We start from the raw sequence: 23,800 nt of genomic DNA, 5'->3' as shown, positions 1-23,800 counted from the left end.
AAAATCTAGTGTTATTGGTTCTATAATTTTAAAATCTGTATTCAAATTCATTGTTATTGGTTTTATGATTTTAAAATAGATTTCAAAATTAGGTGTTATTCAATAGTAATGATTTGATTAAGCATTTGATTTGAATTTGGATTTGAATAGATTTAAAAATGTTTTAGAGAGTAAAATACAAAGAAACAAATATTGTGTTATAGCTTGTTATTTTGAATGGATTTGTCTTATAAATTTTTCTCTAACAAAAAATGTCCAATATCTCACGTATACAACAAAAATTTCAAATAAGCCATAGCACTTTCATCATATCTCACGTATGCAATATTCTATTATAACACCAACTTCCACATTTTTCATTAGAATATGTCATTGTTTCTTTTTTGGTAGGAGTTTATCGTTTCTTTTGAACAAAAAGTTATATTTCCGGATTTTTTTTTATTTTCTATTATTTCTATATTGATTTTCCGTTTTTCATAATACATGTATCATGATTTCTATATAATCTTCATTATACACACAAAATTTTATAAACACACAAACACATAAAACCTAAAACCAAAAGCATCAATGGGAGAATCACATCAAGAAACACAAGACCCATCGCAAGAACAAAAAAAAGGTTCATATATTCAATGGAGTCCTGAAAAAAATAAAACTTTGATCAATTTACTTTTAGATGCTGTTGCTTCGGGTTTGCGTGGCAGTAATTGTACATTCAGCAAATTTACGGTGGAGAGACGAATTCTACCTACTCTCAATCGAATGCATAGATGCAATAAAACCTATCAACACTACTCAAACAGAACGAAGATCATGAAAACAAAATATCTTAACGCGGCTGAACTTCTTCGTTTTAGTTCTGGATTTGGATGGGATCCAACCACAAAAAGGTTTACAGCTTCAAAAGATGTATGGGCTGAATATCTAAAGGTAAAAAAACATAAGGCTGTATTATTATTATTTTTTCATTATGTTAATTTTTTTTTAAATTTTTTTTAGGCACATCCAAAGTTCAAAAAGTTTCGTGATGAAACATTTGATGAATTTGATGATCTCAAACTTATATTTGCAAATCCATTTGATTGATTTTAATAATCCATTATTTTGATTCTGAATTCCGTATGTTTGATTTTGAAATCTATATGTCTGATTTAAGAATCAACGGATTTCTTAAATCCTAGAAGAATTTTCAAATCCATTAAAATCATAGAACCAATAACCCCTACTAACTCACACCCAAATCAGGTAGACCTCTTAACAAATTAGGTTAACAATAAATTGACATATTTGGTAATAATGCGACTATGGGAGTATGGACCAAGGAAGTATGTTTTATCAAGATTATGGGAGTTTTGGGTCTTCACCTTATAATCTGAGTATAAGAATTTATTATTATTATTATTTTTTTGCTATAAGATTTCTGTTAAAATGCATACGGAACTGATCTTTTAGAAATCTTATTTAGAAATAATATTCTGTATAAAAGAGAGTGAATTAAAAAAAAAAGATTGATCCTATTGCATTACCACTAGGTCATCATACATGAACTTTGCTAGCTCTAAGATCGAAACAACGTGTACCGTTAGATCATTTTCGATTATAAGTTTGTTTTACGGACAGTCCATAAAAGATTTTGCACACGAGCTTAAGGGCGTGACTGGTTCAAACGCAGCAGTTGCGGTTGTGGTTGCGGGAATTTGTGGATGCGGACGGTTGCGGTTTCTAGCGGTTTTAAGAGATTTGTACGACTGGTACTGCGGTTAAAAATTGGTGCGTTTGCGGATAACTTATGACTGGTTAACTACCAAATGCGGTAACAGTCAAATAATAAATTAATAATATTTGCATTTAATATAATTATAAAAATATCAAAAATCATCAAATTATAATAAATATAAAATTTATATTTAGAAAGTTATAATTTTAATTTTTGAAAATTTATTGAAATTGTTTTTATTATAAAATTTTATAATATTAATTAAAATATAATGGATATATTTTAATATTTTCATAATTTCAATTTTAAATTTTCTATTAAATATTTTTACTTTTGTATATATATTGTTTTAAATAAAAGAAAAAAGTTCTTACCTTCCCGCAACCGCCCGCAACCGCAAACGCTAGCTGGAGCCAGCTTTTAAATTTATGAGATTCAGAGCGGTTTGAAGCGGTTTAGAACGATTTGAGTGATTGTTGCAAACCGCCGACAACCGCTATCAACCGCAAAAGCTGCGTTTGCGGGTGGTAGTGGCAAAACCAGTCGTCCCCTAAATCTACAGCGACGTGCATTATGGACTGGAGATAATATCTCCAATATCTAAGCTAAAGTCTTTATGTTATCCTGTTAATTTTTTTTTTTTATCCTGTTAATTTGTAGTTATACTATCAGGTTCATTCCCCTTAAACACTATCCTGCCTCGTATTTTGCTTGTAACTACGAAATCTAGTAATCTATAAGTTAATCTTTCCAGAATCTCAATTTCTTTTTTAGTAGTAGAATTCAAAGTAATTCCAGTTCAGATCAGCTTTGATGTTTTTTCTTTTACGAATAATTAAATAATAATTAGCGAACACATGTCGTCGTTATCCTGTATACTCATATTTTCACAAGGAATATAGAATTTATTTCAATAAGAAATTTACAATAGATGTGTTTTGTTTTTAAGTTCAAATATAAAATGTCATGCATGTTCTATCCCTAGTTCCTGTATAGTTAATTTTAACCCCTTATTTATCTCTAGTTCCTGTATAGTTAATTTTAACCCCTTATTTTTTTTTGGATAAAATTGTATTAATCAGTAAATTAATGGAAACCTTTTTTACATAAAAAAAAGAAAGATAAGCAACAATATAATTAGACATTTAGACTAATCGGTTCTCTTGTTAGGATTCATCTAATGACCAATAAGTACAATTATAGTTACCCCAACATGCGGAAGACTTGGTCTAAACAATACCAATGCAGTATATAGTACATGGTTGTGAGTGTTGTCTAATTGAGAGAAAAGACAGACTTGACTCACGCTCCTAAATTAGTTAAGCTTCAATCATAAGTTAGCACCCAAAAAATCTTGTGGCGCATACGAGGCTTATTCATTCATAATTTTATACTAATACTCTAAAATAATTAAACATTACTTTCGTAATTAATCAATTTCAGCGCCGCTCGTACGTAGTCGGTGCCCGTAACCTCCGTGCTACGAAGCTTCCTCATATACCTCCTTACTCCATGAGCGTTAATTATTCTTCGAATGAGTTTATCAAAGTTCGATTTATTCATTTTTTTTTTGTTAAGTTAACGCCTCGAGAATTGTAATTAATATGTAATACTGAAAATGAGAGAATCATGAAATCAGTAGCAAGATTCCTACTCGTACATTTTGGTACATGCATGACTTTTCTACTATTATAAAGTGTGATTCAAATCTTGAATTTTTTTTTGTCTTTCGAGATGAGACATGTGATAAAAGGCTTTCTAATTATACTCCCATTAGAAAACGAGGACAAAGCACTATTTTCCGTAGACTCTTCAAATAATTCGACTTTAATATAGTACTTTTTGAACATTAATGTTATAGTAGTAGCCTAGTAGGTGACAAATAACAACTATAGCTTAATAGTGTTGAATAGAATATTGATTCCGTTCCCGTTCGGATATACATATATATCAAACGGACACTTTTAAGCTTTTAGATTTACTTAGCTCAAACCGTCAAAAGTACTTTGACCTTTAGATTGATAAATTTCATTTGATTCAGAGCTTATCTATAACATCTCTATTATACTAATCTAATATTGTGGACGTAACAATATATCACATAAAAACTCCAAACTTACGATCTAGTTATGATAAAAAAAAAGAAAAGGAAAATCAGTTAATTCTTTACTTTTTTTTTTTGAATTGAATGTTAACTTTAATTCAAAAGAAAAATACTATTCTTTACAACATTGTGTAACATATAATAGAACTTTTCCAATGAACTAAACTCTTAATCTTGCAAAACTTCAAAAAATCTTAAAAATCTTCTCTAGTACTGAACCAGAACCTCATTCCCTCTTCCAATACCTTGTCGCCTTTCCTTTGCAAGATTGTAAATTTGTTCCTCATAGTTTTATCCATTCTTTTAATCAAAACCACAGCTGGACAAGACTCTTCCCCATGTCTTCTCTTGTTCCTCTCACACCAGATTGTATGCACCGCCAGCTGAAACATGTATTTGATAGTGAAAAATTTCACTCTACTCCAGCTTGAATCTCGAATCATTAGCCTTAGCAACCTTCTCCAGTCAGCCGTGTATTGATCTTCCATTACTCCTCTCATTAACACATTCCAGATTAGTTCTGAATATGAACATTCAAAGAATAGGTGCCTCAAAGTCTCCACCGGCTCTTGACATAGTACGCATGCTGCATTAATATTTCCATTCCATTTTTGCATTCTTTCTCCCGTTGAGAGTCCCTCCTTCATTGCAACCCAAGTTATAAACGAATGTCTTGGAGTTGCATGCTTGAACCACACTGCCTTGTACCAATGACACACCGGAGCACTGTCTCTTATGCATAACCAAGTTATTCGAGTTGAAAATCTTCTCTTATACTTCCCCTTTTCATTTCTCCATAAAGAAACATCTTCCTCCTGAACAAAATTCTCTTTATACTTGTCAATTTCATCTTCTAGTCTATTCAACAGAGGAACCAGATGATGCTTTCGTCTGTGACTTCAAATATCAGCCACCACTGCACTTTGGGAAATCCCTAAGTCGATACTTCCTCCCTCTCTTAGTACTTCCTGCAAACAACCTAATGATGACCACCTTTCATACCAGAAGGAAGTCTTTTCTCCATTTTTCACTTCAACTCCATAGAATCTCTTAGCTACTTCTCTGTATTCTAGGACCTTTCTCCGCATCCAAAAACCAGATTGAGTATTTTCTTTCACTAGCCATAAAGAACCCTTCATGATAAGATACGTCTTGACTCAGTTCACCCATAGAGATTGCGAAGATAATATTATCCAGATCAACTTCAAACAGCTCACCAAATTTACCTCTTTCAACGGTCTAACTCCCAAACCTCCTTCACTCTTTAATCTACATACGTCTGTCCAAGCAATTTTTGCTTTCTTTCCATTGAGGTCAGAGAAATCAGTTAATTCACCTTATATTGGAGCATTATATTTTATTTGCAAGTGAGCTATATAGTTTTCCTTTCGATATTGTAACCAGTAGGCGTAACAGATCTTTTAACTAAATTTTCTTCGTTTTCTTTTTCAAGAATGGGTCCGTTCACCATGGTGTATAGTAATGAATTCACTGATGCATTTGTTCAGAGAAAAAATATGAACTCACTGATGCAAGGGTGTTAGTGGATCTAAATACAAATAACATACAACATAATAATTTTAAAAACAAATAGACCAAGAGGAATTGGTCTAGTGGATAATTTTTTTAGATTATCTAATAGGTATTTAAGAAGGTCGCATGGATTCAATTCTCAAACAGAAGGGTCTACTCTTCTAAAGAGAGTTAATTTAAAATTAGTATGAGTCTCGTCTTAAAGGATATACAAATTTTTGGGTCCAAAACCTTTAAACATTCAAAAAACAAAAACAAATTAACATTAATTTATTATGTTATGTTATTATAAATTACTAGAAATATATTTTAAACGACTCTATATAATCAAGCACCCAAATATATTAATACTACCCACATATTAGAATAATGTTTCATTTCGAGAGGTATAATTAAACTGGACTCACTAACTACATATGGTAGCTGCTTTTGAGCCTTTGGCTTATGTGGAATACTCATGATACATCAAGGAATATCGGCGTATAATGTTGTACTAGTCATCTAGATATCAATAGATTTAAAATCCTTATTCTGCAGTTTAGGACAGCCCTTCTTCCTATTTTTAATGATATTTTTCTCACGAAATGCTCGGCTTTAAATTGTTTATTATTCGAAATCATTGACCAAGACGGAAACAAAACCTTAACTGTATTATACACACACAAAAATTCGAAAACAATATTGTCCAAAAATTGATCGTAAATATCGCCGTATGTCAGTTTTCTCATCGCAATGTCACACTGCTAGCTGGACTTGTCCATTGTCTGTCGAAATTTTTCATGAATTACAACAAGAATGTTCAAATCTTTTTTTATGAAAATTTTAATTCTTCTATAGATATGAGAAAGAAGGTACACTCATAATGCAACACTTGGTAATATGTATATATGGCTTCGAACATATTGAGTTGTTTCTACGCGTGGTAAAACTTGGTTGGTAAAGTGTGTATGGTGCAAATTTCGAATCCAACTTGTTTGGAGGGTCAAAAAAAAGTTGCTTTTAGCTTTAGGGAGAAGCTGGGACGGTAAGTAGAATCAGAGCACCGAAGAGATACACAGCCACGGGTTGCTCTGAGGATCTTTCCCTTCTTCTGCTCGTTGCTCGGAGCTATTAATCTTCTCTTCCACCTTCATTTCTGACATTGGAGAGAGAGTGCGTCAAAAATATTGACGGCAGGGAAGAAACAAAATGAATTAGGTTTAAAGTTAATATAGTTTGAGAGTTTACTTCTTTTATTTTCTATTTTTATTTTATATATAAATAATAATGTATTTAGATTTTATATAGATTTAAATCAAGTGGTTTAATTGGATTTTCAATTGGCCTGCCGACCTCTGTTACCTTCTCAGACACCATCCTATTTGAGTTGATGCCCTCAAGCTCAGGTTATATACCAATACGCTTTCCCATCTAATTCAATCATTAAACTATAACTCAAAAGTATGTATATTGTCTCTATTAGTTTAAGGAGCTTTTTCTATATCTAAAATCCTTTTTTTTAACTTCCCAAAAAAATATAACTCAACAGATATTGTTGTACCCAAACAATTCACAAAACCCAATATGAAAAAGAAACATCAAATTAACCTTCCTTTGCTTTAGGATAAACAGGTCTTAAGTTCATTTACATTCTCTTTAGATCCCCTCCTAAATCACCAGAAAGTTCATATTATACGGTAATATTAAAGTTCATATTATATATTCTCTTTTTCTTTTCTTTTTTTTTTAAAGAGAAAAAAATTGAAAAACCAATGTTTTTAAAAATCGGACTGGTAAGTGAACCGAAAATGTTTTGGGTTACGAATTAAAATGGTTTAACCGGGTTCAATTGGGTTCAACCGAATTCAATTGAGTTCAGTCATAAAATAAAAATAGTTATCTTCGGTAACTTATAGAAATATAATTAAGTTTAGTTATTAAAGTTTTTAATAAAAATAATTATGAAGAAATTAAGTATAAACCAAATGAAAATTAAATACAAATTTAATATTTTGACTTTAAATATAACATTAATATTTTGATTTTAAATCTAAATCACCATGAGTTTTGATTTTGAAAAAGATACTAAAAAAGAAGAAGCTTTTGTTTGTATGATTTAAAAAACAAAAATAATTAACTGAATTAATTTCTTATAACAAATATAAAAAAACTGATGACACTGGCAAAAACTAATGGATGTTATACATAGGTTTACATAGGTATACATGTTTTTCTTTTTCCATAAGCCATGTTCGTTTCATTATCGTTGGTTCCAGCGACATCGTTCAAAAATATACAGCAATAAAGACAAAAAACAGAAGCGAAGGTAAAAACAATCGCCGATTGACTGCCGGAGACATAAAAAAACGAGACGCCGTGACGCTGAAATTTTTCGTGTTTGTTTAGTTTGTTGTTAGCTGCCGCAGCGGCTCGAAAACAAGTCATTGATGCGTCACCGGTGTTGTATGTTGCCGTAATTAAAGACTTAATTATCGGACGCTGCCGCTGCGTCCAGCGTTGGTAAAACGAACATGGCATATGAATGAATGAGGGTCCGCAGTTATCTGTTAAGAATTTTTTTTTGTTCAAATCTGTTACGAATTCATTATTGGATAAGCATATGTTGTAACACTTAGTAGTTTGGTGCAAGTCTTTTTGCCAAAGTCTAAATGTCATTTCTGTATGATTAAGTTCCGGAAATAATCATATTACTTAATCAATTAATATTTTCAGTCATTTGTCAAACGATAAAAATTTCGATTAGTTGAGTGGAATAAAAGATATAAAAGTGAACACTAATAGGTGGGCTGCTTAAGTTAATCACCGTTGGGATAAGCTCGAAAGAAAAGGAAACTTGTGTTAGAAGTTATCCACCTAATCCTACCGAGTTATGGAATATAGGAATACTAGTATGTTTAGGAGTTATCAAGATATACTACCTATTAGGATTAGAAATTATAAATCTCTATATAAAGAAGATGCAAGTGTGTTGCATAGCTTATGAGTTTAGAGATTGAACTTAAGTTTTGAGTGAGTTTCTTGAGCATTAATAAAGAGAGTTATTCTTTATACAATCTTTGAATTCTATATTTGGTATCAGAGCTTAGGAAGAGATGAGTAGTGATATCGTTACCACAACCGTGAAACCTAAAGATGGAGCATCATCCTCTATCAAGTGTCCCATGCTGAATGCAACAAACTATACAGTGTGGGCCATTCGAATGAAGATGGCGCTTAAGGTACACAAAGTGTGGGAGGCGATTGATGAAGAAACAACTACAGGAGAGAAAAACGATCTAGCCATTGCGTTATTATTCCAGTCAATTCCGGAGACACTTATCTTACAAGTTGGAGAACTCGATACAGCAAAGAAGGTTTGGGAAGCAATCAGAGCAAGGTACGTTGGTGCGGAAAGAGTAAGAGAATCCCGTCTCCAAACATTGATGAATGAGTTTGATCGTCTCAAGATGAAAGAGACAGAGACAATAGATGACTTTAGCGGCAAACTAGCAGAGATTTCTTCAAAATCAGCGGCTCTAGGAGTAAGCATGGAAGAACCAAAACTTGTTAAAAAGTTTCTGAGTTGTCTTCCACGAAAAAAATATATCCATATTGTAGCTTCACTAGAACAGGTACTGGACCTCAACGACACCAGTTTTGAAGACATTATAGGCCGACTTAAAGTCTATGAAGAGAGGGTACTTGAAGATGAAGAACCGCAAGAAGATACAAGCAAGCTGATGTATTCAAGTTCTGAAACACAACCAACACAACAAAATCGTGATTACAATCAAGGATTTCGGAACAGAGGACGTGGAGGAAGATCGTATTACAGAGGACGTGGTCGAGGACGATATTATGGACCTAGAGATCCATCGCGTGTCACATGTTATCGTTGTGACAAGATAGGTCACTATGCTAGTGATTGCCCTGATCGTTTACTTAAACTACAGGAAACTCAAGAGAACGAAGGAAGTGACACACAAGATGCAGACGAGTTGATGATGCATGAGGTCGTCTACTTAAACGATAAGAACTGTCTCCCGGAGAAATATCATAATAACGGGGATAACAAAGACATGTGGTACCTTGATAATGGAGCCAGCAACCATATGACAGGTGATAGAAGGTATTTCTCGGAGCTTGATACAACTATCACTGGGAAAGTTAAATTTGGAGATGATTCGCGGATTGACATTAAAGGAAAAGGCACCATATCATTCATAGACATGAAAGGAGAAGCAAGAAAGATGACAGACGTATACTTCATACCTAACCTGAAGAGCAATATCATTAGCCTAGGGCAAGCAACCGAGGCTGGCTGTGATATACGGTTAAGAGATGAATACCTAACTATGCATGACCGTGATGGGAAACTTCTTGTTGAAGCAAATAGAGCTAAGAATCGCTTGTACAAAGTACGAATGGGTCTTAAGACGTCCACCAAACTACACCTAACAGAGACAAGTGAATCAACTCGTTGGCATGCTAGACTGGGGCACGTGAATCACACAACAATGAAAGCTATGGTAAGAAGAGAACTCGTTACAGGTATACCAAGCATTCATGTTTTAAAGGAAATCTGTTCATCGTGCTTACTTGGAAAGCAAGCAAGACATGCGTTCCCACAAGCAACGAGTTATAGAGCAACAAGAAGGCTCGAACTCTTGCACGGCGACTTATGTGGACCAATAACACCAAACACATTCAGTGGGAACCGGTATGTCTTTGTTGTCATCGACGATCATTCTAGATACATGTGGACTATGTTGCTTAAAAACAAAAATGATGCATTCGAGAAGTTCAAAAAGCTAAAAGGTGTAGTAGAGCAAGAAACAGAGGAGAAGATCATAACTTTCAGGACAGATAGAGGTGGAGAATTTGTGTCATCAGAGTTCAGGTATTTCTGTGAAACCTCAGGTATTAAAAGACACCTCACAGCCCCATATACTCCACAGCAAAATGGAGTTGTGGAACGTAGGAACAGAACTTTAATGGAGATGGCACGAAGCATATTAAAACACATGCACATGCCGAATTGCTTCTGGGGTGAGGCTGTGCGACATGCAACATACCTGATCAATAGAATAGCTACACGCTCCCTAGATAACAAGACACCATATGAGGTTTATCGTGGAAGGAAACCAAAATTTTCCCACTTACGGATCTTTGGGTGTATTGGCTATGCAAAAACAGAGAAAGCTGGACTTAAGAAGTTGGATGATCGCTCTCGCATGTTAGTTCACTTGGGTACTGAACCAGGCTCCAAAGCTTACCGTATGCTAAACCCTGAGACACGAAAGATAATAGTAAGCAGGGATGTTATTTTTTAATGAATCCAAAGGGTGGAACTGGAATGAAATCAGTACAGAAGGCGGTGAAGAGTTTGTAGTTTCACTTGGAGATTTTGGCAACCATGGAATCAGCAGAGACGTGCAGAGAGATACAGGAGGTAGTGAGAAAGATAATGTTGAAGATGTTATAACAGAGGAGGAAGAAACGCAAGAAGAAGAAGATACGTCCGAGGTAATAGCGTTAAGAAGAAGTGATAGACAGAGCGTAAAACCCAAGTATCTCGATGACTATGTTAACCTAGAAGATTATGTGTTACTTGCGGAGGAAGAAGGAGAGATGTTACTTCTAAGTCTTAATAGCGAACCAAGAACTTTTGCAGAGGCGTGTGAGCTAAAGGAATGGATCACAGCGTGTGAGGATGAACTCCGTTCTATTGTCAAGAACGAAGTATGGAGCTTAGTACACCTTCCGAGTGGTGTAAAGCCGATTGGATTGAGATGGATATTCAAGATCAAGAGAAATTCTGACGGCTCTATCAACAAGTACAAAGCTCGTCTGGTTGCTAAAGGGTATGTACAACAACACGGAATTGACTTCGAGAAAGTATTTGCACCAGTCGCAAGATTAAAAACTATACGTCTACTCATTAGTGTGGCAGCAACAAATGGATGGGAAGTTCATCATTTGGATGTAAAAACAGCGTTCTTACACGGAGAACTAAACGAGATTGTTTATGTGACACAACCTGAGGGCTTTGAAGTAAAGGGAAGTGAAGGAAAAGTTTACAAACTTCATAAGGCCTTATATGGATTACGGCAAGCACCAAGGGCCTGGAACAACAAATTGAATCAAATTCTTCAAGGTCTAAAGTTCAAAAAGTGTTCTAAAGAGCCAACGGTGTATAGAAGAACCGTAAACAATGAACTCTTAGTGGTTGCAGTGTATGTGGATGACTTATTGTCACAGGAGTGAACGCAAGGATCATAGGAGAGTTCAAGAAGGAGATGGCTTCAAAATTCGACATGAGTGATCTTGGTCGGTTAACATGCTACCTCGGGATTGAAGTTGAGCAGTATGAAGGAAGAATTACTTTAAACCAACGACGCTATGCGCTTAAAATACTTGAGGATAGTGGCATGAAGAACTGCAACATATCACACATTCCAATGGAGCCAGGAATGAAACTCTCGAGAGCTGATGATGAACTAGACATCGATGCTACAACTTATAGAAGGAACGTTGGATGTCTCAGATATCTTCTACACACGTGACCAGATCTGTCCTTTGCGGTAGGAGTCTTGTCGAGATACATGCACCAACCAAAGGAGTCACACGGTGCTGCGATGAAACATTGTTTGAGATATCTCCAAGGCTCAACATCGTATGGTTTAGTTTTCACCCGTGCAGCACCAGAAATACCGAGACTAGTTGGATATTAAATAATTAATGCTCTCTGTGTGTCCGATTGATGCTCTCTGTAGAAGGATCTTAGTTGGTGAAGGTTTGTGCTGCGCTGAGCTCCAATGTGGCGCCGTGTTGATTCAGCGCGTCCGTCGGATGGCGTTTCGGGCTTTGGGCTTTGGTCGGTCTTGATGGTGATGGTATGGGCCTTAGGCCAGTATTGTATTTGTTTCGGTTTTTTCGGTATGGGCCTTCGAACCTTTGTGAGGCTAACGGGCTTTGGCCCTTTTAATATAATTCAATTTGGGAAAAAAAAAAAAAACCAACCCAATCATTTACTTTACACTTTTACGCATGCACTTTGCACTTTCTAGTGTTTGCGTTTGCATGGAGGTCATATATGGTAGGTATATTTCCCAAATGAACTAATCGTCAAAGGCAAACAAACTCCTATAGTTTACTTTTGGATGGCACATAAGTCAATCATGAATTATTGGACCCTGCCCTACGCCTCAATGTGATGAGTTCGTCTCTTCTCTGCCTAAATCTATGATTTTTTTCTTATCCATATGAACAAGAAAGTGAGTAGAGAGAGTACGCTTAGGGTTAAACTATTAAGTTATATTTTCATTTTGAGGAGAAAATGTAATGGAGAATGCATTAAGAATGAGAGTGCAATGTGAATGTTATAAAGATGGAGAAGAAGACAGAGGACTCTGTTATTACTTGGGGTGATAAAGGATGACTAAAAGGTTGGTTCCAAGACTTCGGTGAAGTCAGTGGCGGAGCCAGAAATATTTTGTACTGGATCAGAAAAAAATCAAAAGCATAATGTATAAACGACCAAAAAACTACAAATGTATTACTCAAAAAAAACTACAAATGTACTGGACACTCATAGCTTAAAACTTTTTTTTAAGTTTGTTTATTTTTAATGTTTTTATATTAAACTAACATTAACAATGTTTAAAATTACAAAATATATTTAGTGGTTTACTAATTTTTTGTAATTATAGAAAATAAGATTAAAACTAATATAAATCCAAAGGTTTAAAAATAAAAATATATTAGTTGTAATTAAATTTTGTCTTTAATATTTTGTAATTATTTTCGTGGGGTCAAATTTATTTTTTTAATGGAATCAATACAAAAATGATACAAATTTTATTTTAAAATTTATTTTTTACAAAAAATAAATGGGGTCAGCTGACCCCCCACCCACTAAGCTGCCTCGGCCCCTGGGTGAGGTCAACTAAAGAAGACACAGAGAAATAGTGAGGTATATGAGCGAAGAGAAGAAAGATGAGCCTATATATTTTTTATTGTTTCTATTTATTGTTTGTTTCTATTTATTTATTGTTTCTATTATTTTTTTTTGTAAATGGTTATTGATTACACTACTTGTAAACTTTAACTAGTCTTTGATCCGGATGTCTTTGCGGATAACTTATAATTGTATAAATATATTAATTTTTATATTATCGTAAATATTTTAAAAATATAATTTACATTTTAGTGCTATAAAACTCTGTAATCTTTAAAATATTTTATTTTATTAACTTTATGGAATTTAGTAGCTCAGATATTTGGAATATATTGGATTTAAATAAAGAAAATGTGTGCATTTTTATCAGTATCTTACGATCAAAATTAGGAGTACCTTTAATTACAACATAAAAATAATAACTAAAATATAAATTTATCTAAAATCGATTGCGTAGAGTATCAAAATATGGTAAATTTTTGTTGGTTAGCTTGATTATAGGAAGAAATAATTTTATTTTAATTAAATTAGGAAAATACAATAAATGCTTAAAATTGAAAGGTATAAGATTATAAATAAGTTGTAAGTTTAAGGAATAATTTTTATTTGTTTTTTTTATTTTAATAGTATAGATAATATATTACGGATTTATAATTTTTGTAGAAAAATATTAAAGAGTGGGGTGTCACAATGCACAATGTGACGATATCATGAAAAAGTGATTACATTCCACTATTATTGCTTATCAATCTTGAATGTGTAACGTACACAAAAAAAATCAAGAAAAAGACAAAACACAAGAAACTAAAGGAGATTATTAGTTACTGAATTCTAATGAATTTTAAAATTTTTGAGATTCAATTGTTATTGGTTCTTAGATTTTAAAAATCTTAATAGAATTCATTGTTATTGGTTTAAGAATTTTCAAAATCCATTCAAATCTCTTATTATTCAAAAGTTTAGCTATTATTGATTCTCTAATTCTAACTAAATCTAGTGTTATTGAGAGATGAATTTTATTCATTTTTATTCATAAAACTCAACTTTCAAAATATCATATGTATCCATGTCATTTTCAAAATCCATGTGATAAAAAACTTGAAAAAAAATAGTTATTCTTACAAAATATCTTTTGCACTTTAAATCCAAATTATATGTCCAATACTATAATTTATTACAATTTTATATACTTTTACAGTTTAATAAATAATTATATATATATATATATATATACATTTTTATCATTTTTGAATATATAATTATGTTTATAAATATTAAAATTTTAGCAATAAAATTTTTAAAATAGTTTCAGAAAGCAATTTTGAATTTCAATTTTTTTTAAATCGATTTTTTTTAAAAAATGTTCGAGTTTGAAAAAAAATAATTCTAAACTAACAAAAATATAAAAACAAAATTCGAAAAATATTAAAAATTTATAAAAAGTTTGAATTTATAAACATATAATTCCAAATTAAGAAATTTTTTTTTTTTTTTATTGTTTATATATTTATAAAACAATGGGTGAAATAGTTTTTTTCTTTTTTAATGAAACCTCTTTTGATCATTTTCCTCTTTGAGAGCTTTTTTGTGACAAAAAAAACAATTTAAGAGAATTGTCCAATTTTGTATGTGTCACTATTACTATTATTTTTTAACTAGATGTTTTGTCCGCACATGAGGGCATAATCATCTTACAAATAGTTATTATTTTATGTCTTACTAATCCAAAAATTGGCATAATAAAACTCTAATTGGTGAACATGTCAAAAGAAAAAAATTATGGTAAATTCTTTGTTCCTCAAAATTTATACGAGTTATGTTAAAATTTAGTCAAATTATTGAAAGATAGATCTCATTTTTTTCTTCTAAATTCCCCATGGAGGAATGAATTTATAAGAAACAATTTTCCTATGCAATTTTGATAAGGAACAAATTGAACAAAAATTCATATTTTTTTTTCTCATTTTCTCAAATGAAATTTTATTTTGTATTTTGTTCACTTTTTTTTATTCTTCTAGTGGTCTTAAGTTATAGTGTTTCACAGATTAAACTGGTTTAAAGTAAAAGCAAGAAAATTTGTTTTGAATTCAGTCACAAGTTAAATTTTTATTTATGATTTTAAATAGTTAAATCAAACATCAAATTATTTATATATGTCAAAAAAACGTACTATGTACTTATTATTGTCTTAAGAAAATATCTTTATATAAATATTTTTGTTTGACTAATATTTAATTATAAATTGTTTTATATCTTAATTTTTAACTTTATAATAAAAATTATTGTTTTCAGATAGCAACACAATATATATAAGAATTCTCTTAGTTTTTAAATATATTTTCACAATTTTATTATATTAGTTTATAATTAATTATTTAATATAACATATAAATTTAATATTATTAAAATAAAATTCGTGTTTTATTATATACAAAATTCATTACGGATTTTGTGAAAATTAATAAATACTCAGTTAAAAACTAATAATAAATCAATGAACTATATAAAAGCTTAAAACTTAATAAAATATGACAAATAAGAAAATAAGAATTTTAATATAACATATAGATTTAAATATTATTAAATCAAAATTCATTTTTAATTATATACAAAATTCATTACAAAATTTTTTTAAGAAATTAATAAATTAGCGATTCAGCTAAAAATTATTAATAAATCAATGACTAAGCTAAAACCTAATAAAACATGACAAATAAGCAAAATTGACTAAAATTATGGAAAACATGACAAATAAGCAAAATCAAAATAATTATATATCTAATTACATATTTTATAGTTATAGTATTTAAATTAATAAATTATGGACTCAACTAAAAACTATTAATAAATTAATGACTCAGCTTAAATCTAATTAAAACACATATAAGAAAAATTACCTAAAATCATGGAAATCATGACAAATAAGCTAAATCATTTCATCAATAATAGTATAGATTTGAAAAAAAAAATAAAGAATCATGCTATATGATTTAGGAAAAAAAAGTTATATATTTACTTGACAAAAAGAATGATAGAAAAAGGTAATACAAATTCATGAAAATCTATATTAATCTAAAAAAATATGATCAAATTTCATAAGTCAATCTATATAAATTTCACAATCCACATAATTTGTTTTAAATCAATCAATTCTTAAAATTCACAAATTCTATACAAATTCATGTCTCAATAACATCTCCAAAGTGTTTGAAGTTACACAAGTGAATAGTGAGGTTCTCCGTGGCTAAGAAGATAAAAAATAAATACTAACCACCACTCTGTACAACACAATGTACTCCTTACTTGCTGTGTTACAAATAAACAACTGTAATGAGCACAAAAGATGGCCATAGTAGGTGTTTTACTTTCACCAAATCCTAAAATGTTATTACTAGAGACTTTAAGTCCCAGGAATGTATTGTTTTCATGACCGACGCAGCGAGGTTGGGACGTCGTGATTGTGTCTTCCTTCATAGGTAGTGAGAACCGCTCTCTCATCTTCGGCGGATCTTTCTACTTGCTTCCTCACTCCACAACCTTGGTATGTGCACTTGTAGTAGCTCCTGTCATATATATAAGTTAGAACAAAGACGATTAGTATAACATGAAAACAACTTCTTAAAAGCCAAGAAACTAGTTAAACGATTTATAACCTTGGATTAGTATTTCCCTTGACAACTTTCTGACCATACTTCCTCCATCTAAAGCCATCTAGAAGAACATCAATTTCACTTATTGTTTGAACAACAACTCTTGGTTCTTTCACTCCTCTGCTTACTTCTACAGACATTCCTTCATCTTCACCTTCTCTTTTCCTGTTAACCAAAAAACTCAAATGTCAAAAAAATTTCTCTCTTAAAAACCTTTTGCTTCCACTAACTAAAAAAACTACTTACAGTCTCTTAATCTCAGGTTGTTCCTCCTCTTCTTCTACCTCACCATACTCAGATCTAAAGCTCTTCTGCTCAAGATCACTGTACTCAAACGAAATCGACGAGTTCTCTGACTGATCATGAGTTTCACTAACAACAGAAGAAGGATTAAACATTCTTCTTGATCCTGATGGTCTCTTGGTGAACTCAGGCTTAGGATGGTTGTGACCTCCTTTGTAGATGATCTCAGTGACCTGTCCATCAGAAGCAGTCTCAACAATCTTCTTGGAAACACAATTGGGATACGTACACTTGAAGTAACTCCTAGGGTTCTCGCTCTTCTTCACTTGTTTCTGACCGTATTTTCTCCAACCATAACCATCATTAGAGTTCCTACCCACCACCATGTATGATGGTACCTTAACCTGGTGATCTGATCCAAACTCACGATGAACCGGATCCTCCTGCTTCTTCTGGATAGCTTGAACAACGTATGTTTCTTGTAAAGCCTGTATAAAGAAAGGGTAAAGGAAACAAGTTTTGGTTTCAGTACAAGGCAAGTGTCTGTAGATGGCGTCAGAAACATTAAGGGAAAACACATACAGAAGTGGCGTTTGGTGGTTGCGGTTGCGTTTGTAGCTGCCAGGGAAAATCTAAGTGATTGTTTGTTCCATTGATGCCTTGATATGGAAACGCTCCAGTCGTCGGCGATACCAAACTCTGCAAGTTAACACAAGCCAAAGAACAGAACATCACAAGTGAATCAATGTTTACCGATTGTCATGGATTTCAAAATGGAAAATTGATATACAGATGAAAAGCGATAAGAAAGTTGGAAGCTTTACATGAGAGGAGCTGAGAAGAAGAGGAGAGTCAAGTAACTCTGAAAAGGAGAAACCATGAGAAGCTTGTGATATCGGAAGAGGAGGAGGCTGAGCCGTCTTGAACTTGGGTAAACCCGACCCGGTTCTCTCCGGGTAAAACCCACCAAGAAAGTCTTCGTCTTGTTCGTAGCAGTCAACGCCGGAGGAAGCAAGGAGGTCGGAGAAAGAAGTGGACGACATGGTCTTAACAAAGGGAGACAACTTTCAAACTCACAGGAACAAAAACAAAGTGGGTTTGCTAAAAAAAAAAGAAACTTTCCTCAGAGAAATGATCTATGAGAAGAGGATAAAGAAGACAACGGTTGCGTATCGAGCAAGATTCTCTATCTTGTCTTTTTCTGCCTTGTCTAAAACATCATTTTTAATTTAATATTTCTATAAACGGTTGACTTAATGCCAAAGAGATATTCCTCAAATGTGAAACCGCGTAGTAAGGGTCTCTGATTAAACCAAACCGGAGTCAATGGAACCAAGACATTAAACCGTCGGTTATACACATTAAGTCTCGTTGTCATCATCTTAAAAGACAAACAAAAACACAAGCATTTCTCTTCATTTCTTGGCGAAAGAGATGAGCATTGGAAACTGGGGAGTGATTTTGAAGTCCTGAAGACCTTGCATAGCCATGGAAGATTTAACATCGTCTTCGAACTCCGCAAACGCAATCCCTGGTTTAGCGGCGACCATTCTTATCTCTTTGAATCCCGGATACTGACGGAAGAGGAACTCAAGCATAGCGGTTGTTGTATCGTGCGGAAGATTCTGAATGAAGAGTATGTTGTTTGGTGGCATCGCATCTTGTCCGCTCGGCTTGAACGATGATTGCTTTTTAAGATTTAAAGATAAGACAAAGATCAATATCATCTCCAAATACAATACTGCTGTTAAAGATTGTTCTGAAGAAGGCACTTACCGGAGGGGCTCCGTTCTGTGGAGTTGGGCCATTAGCTGTGTTTGGTCGTTGGGTTTCTTCACGCTTTCTTTCAGCTGCAAGTGAAAGTTTTTTTTTTAAGTTTACCATTGTATCCAACATCTCAAAGAACAAATGCAGAAAGTAAAATCAAAGTTACTGATATGAATCTACTTTTGCTTAAGAAAAGCTAAGCTTCTTATTAACCATAAACTCTCTTGGAGATTAAGGTTAACTCTTGGTTAATTTCTTATAATAAGTCAATAAAAACCCTTATATATAGGTCTTGCTACAACTAAACCAAAATACTTAACATATAGAGTAAATTATGAAAAACCCCTAATAAATAAAATAAACACCAAAACTAAACCATAATCTTAATCAAAGCATAAGTCTGGGATCAGTTACCTTTCTCTTCTTTCTTCCTCTTCTTATCTTTGGGAACGAAAGTTCCCTCCTCTTTAGCAATACAATCTGACTTCTCTTTTGCGAATTGTATGCGCTGCACTCAAAAAAAGACCACACATTAGTTTCATACACATGACTGGAAGCAAATAAATAGCCCATACACCCGAAAGAGGCAATCTTTAGTTGTACAAAGAAACAGCTGAAAACACATATAACTAACACAGAGAAGATTTACTGACCATAGGCTTATCGTAGAAAGGGAAGTTCTGCATCTGGCGAACGGCATTAGTAGCAGCAGTGACGTCACTAAAGGCAACCCAAGCTTGGCCACGGAGCTTAGGAGTCTTCAAAGCAACCACATCGAGAATCCTCCCAAACTGTGAGAACAAACAGTAAAGAGATCTCTTCAATTCTGGCAAAACAAAAACCACGTTAGATCTAAACAACACGAGACTGATACTGCCCCCCTCGAGCCAACATATCTTTCTCATAAACTTCGCCGCTAGATTCAATACGATTCTTGAAAACCCTAGGAAGCTAGCAGCTCAAGGCAAACTAAGATACTACACTAAACAATCTCGCCGCTAGATTCAACGAGTATTGAAATCGATTGACGAAATCAGATGGAGAGAAGAGAGTGTACCTTCTTTCTTGATTCTTTCATTGAGATTTTTGATGTAGATTGACTGGTTCGGTGGTATATCGGCCGTTAACATCTTCCACTGAGCTTCACGGCGGCGAAGACGATGACGATACGAGAAACTCTAATGTGATTTTGAAAGAGAGACGCGGAAGCCCTAAGATTTCGCAGAGTTCAAGACCTTTAAACGACGTCGTCTCGCTTGTTGTCTGATTAACTAGTTACATTTGGACCGGTCGAACCGGGAATCGAATAGCCGACTGAAATTTTTATAACATATTTATTTAATAAAATAATAAAGATGATTACATTAAGATTTAAACATTTGTTTTTTTTTATGAATAGCGAGCTCACAGCAACAAAATTAAATATTTTAAGCACTATATGAAGGTCACTTGTTCTTTCTCTTGGTATAAGCACTGTATACGAATGCGAAGAACATGAAAGAAACTCTTTGATCGCTTATACCAAACTCTGGTTAGATTTGTTTTAACAGAAGGTGAACAATTTTGATTCACAGCCTTACACTAATAGTCTTTTATTAGCATCTTCATTTGCTACACGAATCTCACCGGTAAGACCACTTAGCGTCCTCAAACTCCTCATCATCGCTATCCCCATAAACATTCACATCCTCTTCTGCATAACCATCAAAGACCTCCTCATTCTCATCAAGGACCATTCTCACATGTCTTTCTAAACTCCCCTCGTCTTTTGATTCATCAGAGGCTTCACTCTTCTCTTCTTCATCTTCATCTTCCTCATCATCATCTTCTTCTTTTTCTTCTTCTTCAGAGTCCTCTTCAGAGATCTCGTCTGGGTAATCATTCCTTGGATGATCTTCAGCTGAGTCATACAAAGATTTATATAGTTTAGTAGTACTTCTTTCTTGACTTTCGTATCTAGGACACAGAGCACAACCATGGATCAACTATACAAACCACACTGGTCTAAGAAGTTCAACAAGAATGGTAAAAATGTACCGTTTGAATCATCAGAGTCATAGTCTGATTCATCATCAGGTCCATCGTAGAACTCTTCTTCCTCCTCAACTATGACACTAAAATAACCCCAGAACCGAAATTAGCAGCAGGTGACACAAGAGGCAAAAGACAAATAAATGAAAGGAGTTCAGTATGAAAAACTACGCACAGAGGAAACTGGTGCTTAGAACTGTCTTCACTGATATCCATCTCTTCGTTTACAGCGTAGAAATCATAAACATACGCTTCGGTATGGCTGGAATGGATACCAGCTTCAATCTCTTCAGCTGCTGTTGGAATGCATTCTCTAAGGAGAGGCAAGAAACTAGCCAGCATTTTCTGGTCCTCCAAGGATTCAACCCTAGAGCAATAGATATAAAATACTTCAGCCAAAGCTAAACTACAAATGCATATTACAAGAGAACTTACTCTGGTGGTGCATCGCCTGGTCCCATTTCTTCAGCATCAACACGAATAACATCGTAGAAACTACACCTCTCATGAAGTTCTTTATCATGGATGTCTTCCTTGTTTCCCTTCCTGCTCCGCCATATTTGCTCAAACCGAGCATTCTGTGCAGCGGTCTAAACAGAATAGTTGAACTTTTGATTAAATTGATTACACAAGTCTTGAATTAGATACCTCTAAAAAAGAGTACCGAGATCTCCTCCTAAAATGTTAATCTCAAAAAAACATGTTACCTGTTGCTGCTGTACAGCTTTGGTCAAGAGCTGTTCCTTTCTCTGCAGACCCAAAAAAACAAAACGAACTTAAAGCTAGCACTCGAGTAGCAGTAAAGAGACATGACCCCTAAAACAATACATACGTTGTCTTTCTTCAAGGCAATTTTTCGATCCTCAAACTTTCCTTTACTGCAACTCTGCTCATCAAGATCAGACTCCTGCAGAACACCCAATAACAACAGTCAGAACATACAAAAAACAACAACAACGTGCAAAGGTATATACTTTCAACCAGAAAAAAAAAACAAAGTTCACTCACAAATAAAGAGTGGATGATATCAACAGTGGTTTCAGAGTCCGTGACAGTCTCCAAATGCCGCACTAGCACCTTCTTGGGCTTCACATCCTCTGCCACATGAACAAAATTCAAGATTCCACCGAGTCCAAACCACCTGAGAAGAGGACAAAAGTACCTTTCGTTTCGGAATTGGATAAAGATAGCTTTGAGAAGTCGAGTAAGGGTCGTTTGAAAGGTCTTTCATTTATCTCCAGCCCTAATTGCCACAACATATTCAATTTAGGAGATACATAGATAGCATATGCGTAAAGATCCAAAGAGAGATTCTACTGAAACTTACAGAAAGCATCGAGCGGAGATTGTCCTACTTTACGCTTAACCCTAACAACCACAGGCTTCTCTCCTACCGAAGAGCTTTCCCCCACACCATCCATTGTCAAACCTTCAGGATTCCTCAGCACACTCTGAGTTTTTTGTTTCATTCGCTTCTCAAATCAAGAGCAATTGAGAGAGAGAGAGAAGTCGATTACCTTCGAACCGAGGCCTGCTGAGTTTCCAGAGCCGGAGTCCAAGTCGCCGGGGTCAGGGTTCTGTTCGCCGGAGACGAAGCTGCTGCTTCGAAATCAAGAAAGACTCGCACAGACTAAACCCTAAAATCTAATTAAACCGATAAGTAATATTCGCTTAAGCATTCCGGACCCACCCGATTGGGTTATTTTGGATACCCGAACCGAATGGCGAGTGTCTGGTTGTTCACTTGTTCTGTTCGCTTCGGGTTTTTTTCTCTTCAATTTTTGCTTTTGGAAAAGCTAAAAGGTTTGTGATATTGGGCTGAATTAGCCAATAACACTAATATACAATGTGGCTTTTGAAATGATCTTCGGGCTTTCTATTTTAGTTTTGGGCTTTGGTGTTTTTGATTTTTGTAGATGAAATGCTGATTTGTCTCTCGACAAATAAACGAAGATGAGTGTGTTTACAGCCAAATTATTTTGATTGAAGATAGGTGATATTCTTAAGAATAACATGATTGTTAATATATTGCCGAGTAATGTTTTGCACATGTCAGAACATGAGAACAGTTTGACTACTTATATTTAGAAAGCACAAGAAACCTGCACCCTGGTTAAGATATATACATAAACTAGTTTCAAATGGACCATATTCATTCTGAAATGTTTGTTCCAAGCAACGACCTATTATGTGTGGCGGGAGAGAATTCTAGGTGACAATCAGCTGGGTTATTTTTCGGTTAAACATCTAATTCGTCTTAGAGACAAGGCGGACTTTAACATAATATTTTTGATTGTCTATCATACTCCACACAAGTTTAGATTCTCTCCTAAAAAGATGGTTTGAATTATGATGCTTCTGTTGATCAAAAGAAAAAAAGTATGATGCTTCTAAATGTGGATCGGATGCAGTGGTTTTGAGTCTATCTTACTCTTTAGTTTCTGTGTACGGTTGTTTGTTTCCATTCTTTATTCTTTATCATACTCACAGACTCACAGTATTCTGTATGTGAATATTTTTCACTATTGTTCTATAAATTTGAAGTTTTATTTATAAAAAAGGTAAATTAATAGAGATGTTAAAAAGAAAAAGCCTCCTGACCAATTTTTTTAAAAAGAATCTCTAATGTTCTAAATGTTTAATTTGAATAAAATAAATGTGTTAGAAGTCTTTAAAAAGATTGAAGGTAAGCCGAATTGGCAACTGGAGTACCACTGGAGTTGGTGTCGGTATGAAATTATTGGAGATTGTCTGATGAAGAACACACAGCTGGATATCAACCAACGAGCTACGACTTCTTTCTTTTGCTGTCT

At 33.8% G+C, this 23,800-nt stretch overlaps 3 protein-coding genes across 5 annotated transcripts; all 3 read right to left on the bottom strand.

Moving 5' to 3' along the window:
- Nucleotides 1–16,438: 16,438 nt before the first annotated feature.
- LOC106452319 (probable WRKY transcription factor 25) lies at nt 16,439–18,368 on the bottom strand. The gene is made up of 5 exons (XM_013894398.3): nt 18,014–18,368; nt 17,772–17,888; nt 17,193–17,677; nt 16,950–17,111; nt 16,439–16,859 (listed from the first exon to the last, which is right to left on the bottom strand). The coding sequence occupies exons 1-5, from the start codon at nt 18,230–18,232 to the stop codon at nt 16,721–16,723; spliced, it is 1,122 nt and encodes a 373-aa protein (XP_013749852.2). The 5' UTR covers nt 18,233–18,368; the 3' UTR covers nt 16,439–16,720.
- Nucleotides 18,369–18,459: 91 nt separating this feature from the next.
- LOC106452320 (U2 small nuclear ribonucleoprotein B'') lies at nt 18,460–20,190 on the bottom strand. Of its 3 annotated transcripts, none has more exons than XM_013894399.3 (5): nt 20,014–20,190; nt 19,610–19,782; nt 19,371–19,464; nt 18,966–19,039; nt 18,460–18,877 (listed from the first exon to the last, which is right to left on the bottom strand). In XM_013894399.3, exons 1-5 carry the CDS (start codon nt 20,084–20,086, stop codon nt 18,605–18,607), a joined length of 687 nt encoding a protein of 228 aa, XP_013749853.1. In that variant the 5' UTR covers nt 20,087–20,190; the 3' UTR covers nt 18,460–18,604. The 3 variants fall into 3 exon arrangements, with proteins under 3 accessions (XP_013749853.1, XP_013749854.1, XP_048636806.1); XM_013894400.3 differs by having other exon boundaries at nt 19,610–19,747; nt 20,014–20,165; XM_048780849.1 differs by lacking the exon at nt 20,014–20,190 and having other exon boundaries at nt 19,610–19,876.
- Nucleotides 20,191–20,447: 257 nt separating this feature from the next.
- Nucleotides 20,448–22,743, bottom strand: LOC106451435 (RNA-directed DNA methylation 4). Its single transcript, XM_013893363.3, has 10 exons — nt 22,505–22,743; nt 22,315–22,416; nt 22,150–22,230; nt 21,996–22,084; nt 21,820–21,894; nt 21,695–21,736; nt 21,423–21,577; nt 21,163–21,354; nt 20,994–21,070; nt 20,448–20,856 (listed from the first exon to the last, which is right to left on the bottom strand). The coding sequence occupies exons 2-10, from the start codon at nt 22,406–22,408 to the stop codon at nt 20,579–20,581; spliced, it is 1,083 nt and encodes a 360-aa protein (XP_013748817.2). The 5' UTR covers nt 22,409–22,416; nt 22,505–22,743; the 3' UTR covers nt 20,448–20,578.
- Between the last annotated feature and the right edge of the window lie 1,057 nt (nt 22,744–23,800).

The sequence above is a fragment of the Brassica napus genome, chromosome A5, assembly GCF_020379485.1.
Source record: "Brassica napus cultivar Da-Ae chromosome A5, Da-Ae, whole genome shotgun sequence".
In the NCBI taxonomy this organism is placed as follows: domain Eukaryota; kingdom Viridiplantae; phylum Streptophyta; class Magnoliopsida; order Brassicales; family Brassicaceae; genus Brassica; species Brassica napus.
The sequence above is the reverse complement of the archived record's forward strand: the minus strand, read 5'-3'. Positions and strand labels throughout refer to the sequence as shown.